The sequence below is a fragment of the Camponotus floridanus genome, unplaced genomic scaffold (assembly GCF_003227725.1).
Source record: "Camponotus floridanus strain SB8 unplaced genomic scaffold, Cflo_v7.5 scaffold177, whole genome shotgun sequence".
Taxonomy (NCBI): Eukaryota; Metazoa; Arthropoda; class Insecta; order Hymenoptera; family Formicidae; genus Camponotus; species Camponotus floridanus.
Window position 1 is genome coordinate 14,588 of NW_020229300.1, and position 17,374 is coordinate 31,961.

Consider the following 17,374-nt stretch of genomic DNA (forward strand, 5'->3'; position numbering starts at 1 on the left):
ACGGGTCTCGGGAGAACTTTAATAAGGTTTTCGCCTTATTAAGATTCTCCCGAGACCCTTAATAAGGTATTCGCCTTATTAAGGTTTTACCACGTCAACAGGGCTTTATTAATAATGAAAAGTAACAAATAAGACAAAATCTAATTGTTTCATCATGTCAACTGATTCTTATTAATGAAAAATAGAAAATAAAACCAAATTTATATGTTTCATTATAGCCACAGATTTTTATTAATGAAAAATGAGAAATAAAACAAAACTTGCACGTTTTATCTTGTCCACATGCCTTTATTAATGAGAAATGAAGAATCAGATAAATCCTAGATGTTTTATTATATTCACTGCCCTTTTATAATGAAAAATAAGGAATAAAATAAAACAAATTTGTTAATGAAATAAAATACGATCTAAGTAATTTATTTTGTCCACAGGTTTTTAATTGTTATTGAAATAAAATAAAACCTAGATATTTTATTATCTTTTCCTCTTTAATATAATAAATAATAAGAATTCAGATAAAACTTAGATTAATTCTTGGATCTACAGACCTTTTATAATGAAAAGTAAAAAAATCAAACAAAATATTGATGTTTTGTTATGTCCACTGACTTTTTGTATTAAAATATAAAAAATTAGATTAAACCTAGGTGTTTTATTATGTTCACAGGCCTTTTATAATGAAAAATATTAAATCAGGTTTAATTCATCTTTCCATTTTTTTTTTAAACTTTTGATTCGTTATGCCCACTAACCATAATACAAACAGTCTCACACACATGATGCGGAGTGTCAGAGATTATGCGCGATTTAACTCGAAAGATCTCCGTTATGTCGGAATCCACGGATCCCAAGGATGGGCATGGCGCTCCCCTCCTTTAAGATCCTTCTCTTTCACTTGGCCGTCACGATTTTTTGTCGCTCTAGTAGCTACAGGCAGCAAGCAGTTAGTGTACGTTCGGCTACGTTATCACAGTTCAATATAATCTCGCTTACATATTTCATCTGTAATAATTTTCTCTTTGATGTAAGAGATAAAATAAGGAACAAATACATGATAACTTATTCGTGAAAGATTTACCTCCTTGTATATTCCCGCAGTTTAAGTAATTACGAAAACAAAACTGCCAATCTGGATGATTTGATTCGGTTCAATAATAATAATGAATGTGTAGTGATCTATATGTGTATATGTGTTTTTATGTGCGTTTTATGTGTGTTATTAAAATATGTCTATGCGAATGGTAATACTGATTAATTGACTAACAACAGTGGATCAATTGGTAACCGTAAAGAATTCACTTCTGCCACTGCAAGGTGTTATAATGTTGTAAGTTAAATATTTGTCTGAACACTACAGTATTTGAATACAGTATTCGAATATCTTAATATATTAAAAAATTAATTTGCTTAAATAGAAAATTCTTATATGGAAACGATGAGCAAAAGAAATAATGATTCATATTAATTTATCAATACACGTTTGACATATAATAAAACAATATATTAATGATTAAAAGAGTCAATCTCGCGCACATATGTATATTCTTTTTACTTTGATTTTTATATAATTTTTTTTTCAAAATACGTGATCAAAATATGTTGTAAAATTTCTTTAAAAAATTAAAAAGATTAGGAGACAATTAATCTAGCAATGAATAAAAATATTAATAAATAGTATGTAATAGTTTCTTTCCACATATGTGTGTGTGTATTATAATATATATGTACACACACACACACACAATTTTCTATTATTGGTATCAAAATTTTCGTTTAGTTTAAAAATGCAAATAAATGTATAAATATTACGTGATTATTATCTTTAATTTTTAGTCGTTTGCGAGCAATTGCTAACTTTTCCTCAACACAAAATAACTTTCTTTGCATAACATGCACTATGTTTGAAATGCACATATATAGTCGACGCAAAACTTCATTCTGCCGTAGCTTTAAATCAGTCCGTAACATTTCAGTTCCAGTATATCTATTCCTTTATTCGTGAAATCTGAAAAAATGTAAGAAAATTGCAATAAGATTATATCTTTTATTTATATTCTTAAACCTGTTATCTGATAACTAAAAGAAAGTCTTTATAAGTTCATTGTATAAAGTAAAAATTAGAAATGATTTATTGCTACTGATATGTATCTTACATATTCTTAAATTGTTAGAATTGTTAGAAATATGTTAAATATTATTTAACAATTACTGCTCTTGAAAAAAAATGAACTTTGAAAATTTATAAATAACCAAACTCCATTCTGTTAACTACATGATTTTTAATTTTAATGACATTTAATCTGAATTGCAATTATATCAGGATCAAAGATTTACAAACTTACAAAAAAGTATTGAACGTAAAAGTTCTTATTGAGAAAGCAAAGAATCTAAAACTTATATCTGTGAATACTCAATAATTCTCAGACACCCTGTATGTACGTAGAACGTACCGAAACACCGTTACATCTGTTTTAACATTAAGAAAAGATGTGAGAGAAGAATTTCTTCATGTAACATATCACATATTAAGTCTAAAAATAATGTATGAATTGTATATTTCAACATTTCATATATATACATAATCAAATATAATTTTATATATGTATTACTATACAATGTTGATTTCTTTTAATTACTCAAAATTGATTTATTTAGCAATTTACTTACTAACTATAATAAGTATGTATATTTTTCCAATAATTATATATGTGTACATATATAATTATTATATTTATTATAGTAATGATAAAATTATTATAGTAATGATAAAATAATATGTTTAATACAATAATTGAAAACATAGTATATATAAAAATTGATAAAAAATTGAGTATTTCTCCTGCTATATCTCATTCCTATCAGAGCTGATATATTTATAAATTTATATATGTATAAAATATTAGCTCTTTTTCTTTAGCTTTTTCATCTGCTATTGAATTTCTTCCTCTAATGTTTGAATTTTAAACACAGACTTTACATATCTTTTTTAATAATCTTATGTACGTTAAATTGCTTCATGATTTTCTGTACATTTGTGTTTCTGTACATGTGTTTCATTTTTTGTAATTTTTTTCCAATATGATAATAATCTCAGTATTTAAAATATTTTTTAATACATATTATTATGATTGAATACAATAACACTTTTTCTATCCTATATGTAATTTCACTTTGACCAATATTAATTATTTTTTCATCTGTTTCAGTTATTACACAATCTTTTTCCTTTTCTTTTCTTTCGTATTGACTACATATATTTTCAATTCTATTCTCTTTAACTCTTCTCTTCGCGTTTGAAATCCTTAATTTATCCTAAATTAATCATAAATTTTATTTTATTTCTTGATTAAATTATCATCATCCAACTTTATTTCTAAATCCAAATCATTATCCAACTTTATTTCTTCCTTAATATTGATAATTTTTATTCTTCCTCAATATTGATAATTTTTATTTTAGGTTTTCATTCGCGCGGTGATTCAATAACTGAAATTCTCATTTAATTTGGCTTGTATATATATATATATATATATATATATATATATATATATAGCTTTAATTTTTGCATTTTTTTTCCTTCTCCCGGTTTCACAACTATTTCCTTTCTTAGCTTCGTTATTCCTATAACTATGTTCTTAATATCTATCTTCTCTTTTAATAAAATCTTTTGCAGCTTTTTTCTTGTTGCAACTTAAATTTAATAATTATAATATTTTCTTTTTTCTCTTCTTTGCTTATTTCATTATAGCTTTCCTACGCTCTTCCTGATGGAACATAAGCTCTTTATATTATTCTTTCCAAATCTTCTCAAATCTTTTCTTGTTTAATATTTTTCAATTTTTCTCAAATTACTTTCTTAAATACAAGATCGTCTTTGATTTCTCTTTACATAATCTCGTCTTTTATTTCTTTCACTGTATTTCTACGTTAATCTATTTTTATATCAATAATGTAATCTATTGATGGCTATTGTTCCATTTCCATTATTTGTGGTATCGTAATCGATCCTCTAAATTCTATTGATTCTCGCTTAACTTCCCAAACAGCACAAAGAAAAGATGATAAAAAAAATATCTTTTTTAAGTTGTTTTTTTGAAAAATTGAAAAGATGTTTAAAAATATATATGTATATATTTTATACAACAGAGTTTTCATTTGACCGCTAAGACAACTTAAGAAAGACATGTTTTCGTCATCTTTTTATGAATGTTTATTTTTTTATTTTTTTTTTACAAAGCGAAAAGATGACTAAAAGATGTCTTTTTGATTAAACAAAAATTTCGTTTGCTTACCGTTGTGCGATGCGATGTGCGTTATCTTGTATTTCAATTTTAATCATGAAAACTATATAAAACCTGCAAAGCGCGACTAATAAAATTGTAATTATTTCTATTAATTTAATTTCTGAAATAATCTCTATATACAAAGGTTTCAAATATTAAAACTGTTTGGAAAGTCGGATAAATAAAAGTCCGATTTTCACTTATTCGGATAGAAATCTGAATATGTGAAAGTACAATCTATTAATAATATGTAATACTATTTGTAATACTCAATTTTATTATATTTATATAACATTGATATATAACAACATTTATTGGATCTAATCCTACATATATATAATTAGAACGATTAAAAAATCTTAAATTAATTATCTTTTAATCGTCAGGTTAGGATAAGATATGTCTTTTAGTCGATCATACGCCGTCTATTAGTTATATTTTCGTCGATTATACTCTCATTAAAGGACATCTTTAAAGAAAATATCATCTTTTATTTTAGTTAGTCATTTTTTAAACTTGATCTAGATCTGTTGTTTCTTATCTACGTTGATTCCTTCTTTATTATTTTTTATTATAAATTTCTCAAATGCACCATAATACGATATCAATTTATAATTTCAATCATAAACTTTATACTTGCTTACACATTCTGGAAGATATAAAGCTTAACATATCTTACAGAGAAAAAGAGAAAAAAATGTCAATAAATTAGATTTATTTTTTTTTTAATCCAATTGCACTTTTTTTATTTCTAGTTCATATTTGTTAACGATTTTCCTATTGTGGAATAATCTTTCGTTGAATCAAGCACAATGGAAACCCTGCATTGAGTTGAAACAGGACCTTGTGGTGCCTTGCAAGTGTGCCATATCTATTGATTATCCATCATTAATTGAAATGGATTGCGATCGAGTAATTTTTACGCGTGATACCATAAACATTTTACATAATCAGCCGATCGTATCGATCAGCCAAAGGAACTGTGGCTACCAGAGTTTACCGGAAGATTTAATTAATTCCGGTTTAAATCTCAGGAAACTTGATCTGTCGAACAATCTAATATATCGGCTAATGGATCATGTTCTGCACTTACAAAATGAACTACATGAGCTTCAACTCGCCAATAATCTATTGGGTGACAGTTTAAACCCAATTTTTTCCAGCAACGAATTTCATGACATGAAAAAACTCAAAATACTCGATCTCAGTAGAAATGGTCTCAGAAATATTGAGGAAGGAATTTTAAAAGGATGCACTAATTTAGAGGAACTATATCTTGATGGTAACAATTTAACTGCGGTACCTACTGTATCCTTGAAAGGCCCACGTGCAATTAAAGTGTTATCCTTGGCCCAAAATAATATCGGTATGGTTACAATATGATTTATAAATGTAATTAATTTATTAAAATAATTATATATATATATATATATATATATATATATTATATATATATATAATATATATATATATATTATATATATATATATATATATATATTATATATATACATATATTACTATATATACATATATTATGTATTATTATATATTATATATATATATATATATATGTGTATAAAATATATTAAAATATTTTTTATTAAAGTTATTCTTAATTTATAGTTCTTTTTTATATATTAATTCTGTGCGTGAACATATGTGCGTATATCTTTATTTTTCATATTTTTATATTTTTTAAATGGCAATATTTTTAAGAAATAGTTTTAGAATTATATTTATATAATTAATAAATTATATATCTATATAATTTATATTTTAAATATTAAACACTTTATAATTAAATATATTTTTAACATAATTAACTTATTAATCTTTTAATACACATTTTATCTTAAGTTTAATTTAATGATACTTATTTAATGCAAGAATTTTCATGTCTAACACGTTTTACGTATCTCTATTTCGAGTACATTATACCATTGACACATTTGTATTGTTTTATTTTATATCTCGTATTATACTCGTATATCATATCTACGCAATATTTATTAGCTGAGTAATATCTACATATTTACAATAAAAATGCATGTTTATTAGCATTAAATAGATATTATTTATACTTATAAATTTTTCAGAATAAAAACAAAATAGATATGCAAATAGATATAAAAGACTACACCTTTTATTGCCACTTAGATATGTTGTAAAAAAGATTGTTCTGAATAATTTCCCGCAAAAAAAAATAAGTAAAAAATAGCATTTGTTTAGAAGATATAAATTATATAAACTTTGACTGTAAAATTTACATACGCTATAAATAATGTGTTAATTTTTGTGACTGAAAAAGTGTTTGTTTATTATTTTCATGCGTGGGTAGGAAGAGACTTCGAATCTCTTTCCACATCCCAACCTCGAAAAACTAATCTAACTTTTTTCCAAAAAGTGAAGCAATATTAAGATATATAATTCTTAAGTGCCAAAAAATTAGATTGGATTATTACAAATTAGATTGGGTTAGATTAGAATTTTTTGTCTCTATTCCGCCCACGCACCACAATAAAAAATATTTTTTTAGAAATATTAGTTTATCGAATTAAAAAGAAATGAGGAAATTTCATTTCACACCGTGGACATTTAATGTGAATAACTTTTCAATCAACAAGAAAATTTACTAACTTATTCCTCAACAAGATTTAAAATAAAAATAAAAAATGTTAATACTGATTGTATTTATAAACAGCAATAAGCTAAGTAATTGTCATATACAATACCAATAAAATATGAAACAATATATATAATATAATACAACTGTTTTATGCATAATTACCGTATATATAATACAATATATAATACTATAAATGTGAAACATGTTTTATTTATTAGTCGAAGTAGCTGAAAAAATACATGCAGAATGATATTTTTATATCATAAAAACAAGCAATTTCACACATGACTTGCACATTATATAAAAGCTGCATTTTTACAATCGCACAGTTTTTAGTCGCACAGTCTTTGTTCTTTAATCTTTGTTCTTTCTGTCCTCCCTTTTTACTTGCTTCAATAGTATAACACAGGAAATGTTTGACAAATACTATTAAGAGGAAACATGTTATGTTATTTTAAACTGCTCTACAAAACATGTTTCACATTTATTTGTATTTTGGCAATCACCTGTCCGCAGTTATTGCTGTTTTTTAAACACAATCAGCATATACATTTATTTATTTTTATCGTACAGTTATTCGACAAACAGATTTTATTATAGACAAAAGCAAAATAAGAAAATATATTTTTGTAATGTACATATATAATAAATTAATAAATTAATAATCCCAAAATAATAATCCACGTAATATACATTTACTTTGTGTAAATATTTACAGTCTAATATAAAAAAATGAATTTTGAAAAATTATTTATAGTAATAGAAAAAAATCATTTATTCAAATTAAGAAATAAGTAAAACAGGTTGTTGACAAAATATTTATGACGCGGAGCGCTATAAAAGATGACAAATAAATTGTTACAATATAAATAAACTCCATAAATATATGCAATGTTTTTAATATCAACTTATTTAAAGTATTAAAATTATAGAATTTCAATTTATTACATCTCATCAATGCCATTCTTTATTTATTTCTTGCGAATGACTCAAAACAATTTCTTCTACAACATATACAAATGTCCATAAAATCAATGAATTTTATAATAATTATATATTTTTCAGAACTTTTATGCACAAACATTGAGTTAATTCTTCTGATTGTTATCCTATTTTTACAGGTTTTCTTCCACGAGATTCTTTCATAACTTTAAGCGAATCATTATTGCGATTGGATCTTAGCTACAATGAATTATCTTACATGGAAGACAATGCTCTTTTCAATCTTCAACATTTATTGTTTCTAAACATCTCCTATAATTCTCTTAGTCGCTTCAACAGCGATGTTTTCAAAAGTAAGTTTTGCATATAATAGTCATATTTCTATCAGTTAAAAGATTTGATATGGACAAATGATTTGCAATAAGTTTTTCCAACATCTCAAATGTAGAATTCCAACTCGTCTTAATACTCCAAATTAATTTTATGGCTTTATGTTTGTTTGTGGTTTGAAAATAGGACATTTCCGCCATTCAAATATAGCTATCAGAAGACAATGCTTCGATTGTAAACCTCTGATAGCTATATTTGAATGGCGAAAATATCTTATTTTTCCAGCTTTGAGCGCGCGCGTAACGTACGTACCTGAATAAATATATATGTGTGAATATATCAAAAATAGATTATACGTATATGATCTAGAGGAATGTTTACTTTAAATTACACAATATAAATAATTTTCATTTCAACATATATGTATATGTATATATATATTTTTTTAAGAATATGTTCCTAATTAATACACCATTTGCATTTTATGGTGCTTTGTTTTGAGCTTGATTTCTGAGATATACAATTTTTAAATTTTATACTTATTTTAGTTATATCGTTTTTGTGTTTATATTTTTTTTATTTTACATTTGTGTTTTAAGTAAACGCGTAAGAGAGAAAGACTCCGCCTCTCTTCCTGTATCTCAAAAAACTAACCTAATCCATATTCGAAATGTTAACAGGTAATAATATTTATACAATATCCTAGGAATATTGTGTGCTTATAGGGTTCATATTATCGTTTGCAAACATAAAAACACATTTACATATTAACAGTACGAATTTTCTTCCACTCATAGAATTCTTATTATAATTCTGCATGTTTTGTTTTATTTCATACCTTGATAATGCAAATTTATTAACAAAGAACCCAGCGAAATTGCAAAACTGCAATAAAAAATACCATGATTATTTCAGATATATTCAATCTACTTCAGTTGGATCTCTCAGCTAATTTTTTCCAGGAGTTTCCCACCAACGCGCTAAGACATTTAACATATTTAAAATTCCTGAATATTTCCAATAATCTGATTACTGTAAGTATTTTCACAGATAATGCTCAATTATCATTAATGTGTAAATATATTTAGCTATTATCATTTTCCAATTTGCAAAAATTTTTTTTCGGTAAACAAGCATATTGTATTTATTTTATGACGTGACGATCTACAAACAATTATTCTTTTTACTTCTCATAGGAAATTGAACAAACACACTTATCACACTTGACTGAACTAGAAATATTGGACCTTAGCCGAAATAATATAGGCCAGCTCGGAATTAATACGTTTTCCAATCTTTCCGCCCTCACTACATTAGATCTAAGCCTTAATGCACTACGCACGGTACGTTTCTTCTATATGTAATAAAAATTTATCGGAGAACAAACTAAAAAATAATATACACATGTTACAATTTTATTTCTACTATATATTCTATTATATAATATGTTTATACATTTACTTCTCTTAATTTCATTTCACGTCAATCCGATCAAAAAAAGATTGTTGCTTTCTGTGCGTGCATGCGTGTGTATGCGTGCACGCGTGTTATGTATGGATAGCAACAATAGTAAATGTAATTATTGTATATATATATATATATATATATATATATATATATATATTATTATTAAATGTGTGTGTGTGTGTGTATATATATATATATATAATTTTTTTTTTTTTTTTTCTTCAATAAACACTTATATACCTACATACTTAAACTATTTGTATCTGATATTTGTTTATATTATTATATGTTTATATTTCGAATGTCTATATTATCAAATATATAGAATAATATAAAAATTTCAAATAGAGAGTTAAAGAATTTCAATCCATTATTGAAATTATAAAAATACAAAAAGTTATAATTTTTATGTATAGGGGGGAAAGGGCTTCTCTTCTTACACTTCCACCCAAAAAAATTCTAACTGAAACTTAATTTTAATGTAAAATCAGAAATAGGCTTGAATCAAGCTAAATTTTTTCAAGATGGGGATGCAGAAGGAAAAGCAGAACCTAACTCCTCTCCTGACTATGTATTTCATTTGCCACGTTTAAATAAATCTGCTAAGAGCTTTTTTTAAATGTATATGATGTCAGAAAATTACGTTTAATTTCGTAAACCTTTTTCGTTAAATATCTCCGTCCAAAAAACTATACAAGACTGCATGCCAAATAAAATTAAATGAATATTAATCAGCAATTTTTATCTATTATAATATTAATCAATTTTTTTCAATATATATATGAATGTCAAAGTTATCGGTGAGATGAGTTAATATAAATAATTACTTATTTATAATTACTTATTTTTTTTATAAGATTGTGTTTTTTTCGAAATATTTGTTGAAAAATAAAATATCTTGTATATATTAAACAAATTTATTTTTTAATATTATTTTGGAAAAGAGGAATATAAAATCTTAATATTACGTTAATATTACATTCGAGTAAAGCGTTGTTACACTTTATAATTGTTAAATATTGTAAAATTAAATTGTTAAAAATATAAATTTAAGAATACTTAATTTTTAATTTGAATAGAAAAATAGAGAGTATTGCAAATTTATAATCATTATTTATCGCATTTTTATGTATTATTTTTACTTATAGATCGAAGAATCATCTTTTGAGGGCTTGACAAAATTGAAATGGCTATCTTTAGAAGACAACAACATTTTACTAGTACCAGCTTCAGCACTCATGCGATTACCATCGTTGGCACACTTGAACCTGCAATTTAATCGCATTGCCGCACTTTCCATCGAATTAATTCATGCCACATCGACGAATCTTGTGACTCTGGGCTTGTCACACAATCTAATACGCGAGATACAACCCAAATTGTTCTATAACTTCGAACATCTTATCAATATCGAACTCTCCGACAATATGCTGTCAGCCGTTTCACAAAATGCATTCGCTGGTTTAGAAGATATCTTGTTGAATCTCGATATATCATATAATCGATTAACAACTATTACTGAATTGGCATTGAGAAATTTGCTCTCGCTGAATCTGGCAGGTAACCAATTAAAACGATTGACGCCTGAAACGTTCAAATACTTACATAAATTGAAGTATTTAAATCTTAGTAGCAATCCCTTATACGGCGGCTTCCCACCAATTTTTCCTTCATCCTTAATCAATCTCGACATATCGTATACAGAGCTTAAGATTCTGCCGGCCGTATTGCTGTTGAATCTGGAATCATTGGAGAAAGTCTTTCTTTCTGGCAATCAGCTACAAGAAATCAATGAAGGCACTTTCCAGCATCTCTATAATCTCACAACAATTGATCTTTCGTACAATGCCATCGAGCGCATAGACATTGGCGCCTTTATCAATCTCATTAATCTTTATTCATTAAATTTATGTGGTAATAAGCTCACGTTATTCATTGGTGAGCACTTCAACACCGGCACTGGCTTGGAAATTCTCGATTTATCAAATAATCGTATTAATCAACTCTCTCCGACAGCCTTCATGATCCATCCAAGGCTCACACGGCTTGATCTCTCAAACAATCAATTTGTCCAGTTTCCGAGTAACTTTATCAAGCCATTACAGTTTTTAAAATGGCTGAATTTATCTGGGAACATGTTGCGTCACGTAAACGAATTCGCTTTCTCACATATGGAAAGATTACGCGATCTGGATCTCTCCAATAACAGAATTGAATCGGTATGTAAAATATTGTGATAAATAATAGTAAGAAAGAGAGAAAGGAGGGAAAGAAGAAAAAAATAGAGTAGAAAATCTAAAGAAAAGAATATACAAAATAATAAAATAAAAATAGAATTTATTGATAAATAAAATAAAACTTACATTATTGAAAATAAAATTGTTACAGATAGATGAATTGGCCTTTCACAACTCTACGCAGCTTCAATTATTGGATTTATGTAACAATATTTTAGAAACGCTGAACGAGCGCTCTATGGAAGGTCTGTTTCGATTAGAATTTTTGAATTTATGTAATAATCGACTCACTTCGCTGCCGGAGACCATCTTCGAACCATTGAGGATTCACGACATTGAGAGGATTGATCTTTCTGGCAATCGTTTTAATGAGATACCAATCCGCGCTCTGCAACGACAATCGGCATCACTGTTCAATTTAAAAATAGCTCGCAACCGTATAGTAGAGATATTCACGCAAGTCATTATCAACAATGTGAAAGAACTTGATCTTTCTGAGAATCCATTGAGCGAAAACGCGATACATAGCATTCTAGGTGAGGCAAAGATTCTGCGATCATTGAATCTCGCCGATACAGGTATCAAAACTATTTCCAGGCTAGAGATGCCATTCCTGAAACATTTGAATCTCTCAGGCAACGCAATCATGGACATCAAACCGATCACTTTGGAGCGCATTACGATGCTAGAGAGCCTAGATTTGTCGAGAAATCATTTGACAGATTTCACAAATTTGACTAGTAGTTTTAAAACTTTAACCGTACTCCAGAATCTAGATATTTCTAATAATGAAATAATAAACATCAAGGAAAGTAGTTTTGATGGATTGGTCATGCTACGCTCCTTAAAAATGGCAAACTTAACGAATAGTACCAGAATTGAGAAAAACGCATTTAAATCGCTGAAGAAATTACGATTTTTATATGCTTACAATTATCCTAAGTTAGGTTACTTCGATGTACAAGGTATTTTGAAAGATATAACAAATCTAGAAACGTTGGACATCGAGATTAAAGACTCATCAATAGCCAATGAGCAGCTATCAATACACACTCATCCTCGTCTGCGAGAATTAACATTGCGAGGGGAAAAACTACGTAGTATTCTCACGAGCTCGCTAGCTGGTGTGCGAGGATCAAGATTGTTTCTAGGTTTAAAGAATACTTCTGTAAACTCTATACCGGCTGCTCTCTTCTTTCCGGTACCACGTTCTACTAAGATTGAATTAGACATTTCCGGCAGCAAGTTCACTAATTTATCAACTCAGTTATTAGCCGCTTTGGATGAACGCAGAGGTTCCGTAAGAATTAGCGGATTAAATAATAACCCGATCAATTGCAGTTGCGAGGCAAAATATCTATGGAGATGGCTTCAGTTATCAGGCAATAAAGCGCCTATTGTTATTTGTGTTAATCCTAAACATCTCGAGGGTGTAATGCTGAATGATCTTACAAAAGAGAATTACTTATGCAATCACACGATAACAAAATCGCAGGTGACGGAAACCACACTATTGATGAAATCAACAACGCACGAACCAGAAATCATTTGGACTATCGCACCAATGGTGCAAAATAATCGAAACAAACATATTGATTATACAAGTAAATTGTTATTTGTCAAGTTTAAATATCTCTAACTTTTTATCTGTCAATAAAAAATTTGGAACAATCAACGATTCTATTAGACTTGAAATACATTTTTTTTTATCTCAGGCAAAAAAAATTAAATTTTTAATAAAAATATATAAACTAAATTTTTAATTAATAATAAATAATTTAATTAATAAGTAATAAAAAATTACAACTTTATTTATTTTATTTACTTTATTAATTTTTGCTAAGAAATTTCTTTTAATACTAAATTGAAAATTTATATATTAAATTTAATATAATTTTTTTTACAAATTTTATATTATTAATAATATCATACTGATTGACAGATGCGTCCACGATGGGTAATATTTCAAGCACTGATGATACCCTCATTATCAGCATCATTGGCGGCATAGTGGCATTCATTGCGATCATTGTTATTGCAATTTGCATCTGCCGACTGCGATGGAACAATCAAATGCAAGAAACAAGAATGACAACGATAGGAGCATCAATCATTCCCGAGGAGTCAATGATCCCTGAGACATCAATTATACGACCGACAAATTCCTACTCAGGCAAGATTAATCATCATGATCTATACGTAGGCTCGTATAATAGCTCAACTTTAGATCGCGGCAGTAATGGTTCAGTGCTACTGACTACTCCTGTGCAGATGATGCCCTATACGCAATCGATGCACATGATGCATGCTATAAATCCGTCCTCGCCTTCACTATCTACGCAACAAATCTATGAATATTATGACAATCCACCACTTCCTATATATGTTACAGAGAGCAAGATAGACAAATAATTGATGTAGAGACATTGATTACAGAATATCATAAATATTTAAAAAAAACATAAAAAATAAAAAAAGATTTGTATATATGTGTGGTATATGTGGATCTCCTCTTTTCTCTCTCTCTCTGTTTATCTGCGCACGCGCGCTTATATGTGTGTGTGTGTGTACGCGCGTGCACGCGCGTGCGAAATTTGTACGAAACAATTCTTTATTTATAATAACATTAATGAGATAAAATACAGGCCAATTGAAACTAAAAATAATGTATAATTATAATACTGTAAAAAAATTATCTTTTGTGCGATGTATATGATGATAATCCCCAAAAACTTACCTTTTTAAAAAAAGGTAAAAAAATGGCGCCAAGTTCATGCACTAATTGTATCCAACTGTCATATTGTCTACAAAAATAGTGATATAAAAAAATTGCGTCAACTAAGAATAAAAATTTGTACAAGATAAATAGTAAAAAAAATTTTAATTAAAAATACTTGGCGCTTATTGAAATCCGATAATCTAAGTTACTCTCAACTGTCCGACTCGCGTATAGATACACGGAGTGCCGCGCAACGCTTCGCATGAACTTGGCGCGAGACACTACCGTGTCTCTTGATTCCGATTACAATCTTAATATTTATTCTGCTTAAAAACAAAACAAACTCGTGAAAGAGCGGTGAATGAAATTTAATCATTAGAGGAGACGTATAAAATTAAGGCGGTCTAAAAACTAATGTCTAGTTTGACGGCACAATTATTTTTAATAAACAAGTCACATTATTTACAATTATTTACAATTATTTTACAATTATTTATACATAGTTATTTATACATAATAGTTATTTATCTATAGTAATACATAGTATACGTAGTAGTTATACATAATTTATAGTTATATTAATTATATGTAATTGCTACGAGAACAAAGTAATTCAGCAAGATGCAGCGAAACTCTCGAAAACCATACGAAATAATAGTAATGTAGTGATTGTATTGATATACTGTGCAGTAATACGCAATGCTTTTTCTGGATTATACTTTTATATAAGACTGCCATTTGAGAGAGATACAAAACTATTGTGAAAACTACATATTTGCGCTATAGATTTTTAACAGAATAATTTAAATTGCTTTGTAACTTTAGATCTTTTTCAAAATCTTAATTATTTTGAAGTTGATTAGCAGAGTTTGTTATCATAGGCATCCACTAGCTGACCACCGAGATAGTTTACGATTAAACGCCAGAGCCGTTCGATTCTGCCGCGATAGGCGCATGGGGACATTAAGATCGGTATTTATAGTATATTCTTATATTTAAAATCATCTTAAGTTTGTGCTTGGGTCATCTTCTATTCAATCAATGAAATGACCGTATGAGCATCTTAAAACATAAGATGGTCTTATGGAAATAAGAATGGACTATGAATATGGCCTAAGCCATTTTTAGCGAAAGCGATTCACTCGCGTTCAGGGCGCGTCATTGGCGCGCCAAATATGAACGTGTCTGTTTTGTTTCGTTACTACAGCTACTATATTGAATTATAATATCAGAAGCAAAAAATAAATTTTTTTATTACAGAATAATGTTGAAAATTAGTTTTCACACACACACACACACACACACACACACACACACACACACACACATATATATATATATATATATATATATATATATATATCATTTGTACATTAAATAGTACGAATTGGTAAAATATATCAAAAACTATTATTTTTTTGTATGTTCTAGTAAATGTTCTAGTAAATGTGTAACTTATTTGTATATGTTTTATATTTTCAGTAAAATAGATTATAACTAATTTATAAAAACTTAGTTACATCAATCTACAAAAGAGTCTTAGGAATATTTTATCAATCTATACTATCAAACTTAAACTGACATAAGAAGAAAATTAATTTACTTCAATATATTTCACAAAAACCTTATGTTATCTTGCTTTTAATATTATAATTTAATATATTATCGCACAATGAGAAACTAAGGGTTTTAATTTGTTATATTTCAAGAATTTTATATATTAGTTTATTTGATTGATAATAAAAACATATATAATAATAATAATAATAATAATAATAATGTAATATTAGCTGATAAATAACATATAACAGCTGATAAGTAACATATTATATATAATACATTTTGGCAATAAATATTTTTCTATTTGCATATATATGAGCTTTTATATATACATACATTCTATATACATATTTAGCGAAAAGTATGAACAAAATTTGTAGCAGTTTTCCAAAAAAATAATAGGACTAACAATAAATCTAAAAATTTGTTTTCAACAAATTTTGTTTTCAACAAATTAAAATAAATATGCATGCTGCATTTGTTATTTGCTATTGTTAAATCGTTAAGTTTATATTTAATATAAACTATTTTAGGAGGCCATAATATCAGATAAATATTATCATTACAATATTTTAATTTAGTAGATGCTTAAAGGACAATGATTTTGCGTTTAAAAAAAAAATGAAATATTTTGAATTTAAAAGAAATACATACATATAATAGAATAAATTGTTAGAAATTCCAAAAAATGGGAAGAATTATTAATATTTGAAACACTGATAATCAAATTATTATTAATACTTGAAACCCAGATAACCAAGCGTGATTAATCATTGAATAAACTGATGCACTAAATATATTGTTTTATATATATATATATATATATATATATATATATATATATATATATTGTTATATGTTTGTTGTACGTTTGTTAATATTGAAAGAGAACATTAAATGCAACAACATGAGTGATATTATATAAATATTCAGTTAATGCAATTTCAAAATGATTAGTACTATTATTATCCTATAAACTGATTTGTCTAGTTTCATCTAGAATATCATGATGACAATAACACAAATGTAATAACTTATTCATTGTTGCGCATATTTCTTCAAGCAATACAGTTTTTTAATCCTGACTCATAAAAATATAAAATTATTATATAGTTATGATAAAGAGACAGCATATAACTTTCAAACTTTAATTCGTAAAATTTGCTTGCTGCTATCCGATGTATTATATCTTACACTATCTATACCAT

The 17,374-nt window shown here is 27.1% G+C and overlaps 1 protein-coding gene across 5 annotated transcripts; it reads left to right on the forward strand.

Annotated features, from left to right (window-relative positions):
- Window positions 1-705: 705 nt before the first annotated feature.
- Window positions 706-15,896, forward strand: LOC105250463 (protein artichoke). Of its 5 annotated transcripts, XM_020027090.2 has the most exons (9): window positions 707-949; window positions 5,039-5,649; window positions 8,033-8,206; window positions 9,099-9,217; window positions 9,380-9,526; window positions 10,799-11,588; window positions 11,667-11,869; window positions 12,039-13,491; window positions 13,830-15,896. In XM_020027090.2, exons 1-9 carry the CDS (start codon window positions 741-743, stop codon window positions 14,297-14,299), a joined length of 4,176 nt encoding a protein of 1,391 aa, XP_019882649.2. In that variant the 5' UTR covers window positions 707-740; the 3' UTR covers window positions 14,300-15,896. The 5 variants fall into 5 exon arrangements, with proteins under 5 accessions (XP_019882664.2, XP_019882649.2, XP_025263231.1 ...); XM_025407446.1 differs by having other exon boundaries at window positions 708-949; window positions 10,799-11,869; XM_025407447.1 differs by having other exon boundaries at window positions 814-1,327; window positions 10,799-11,869.
- The last annotated feature ends 1,478 nt before the right edge of the window (window positions 15,897-17,374 follow it).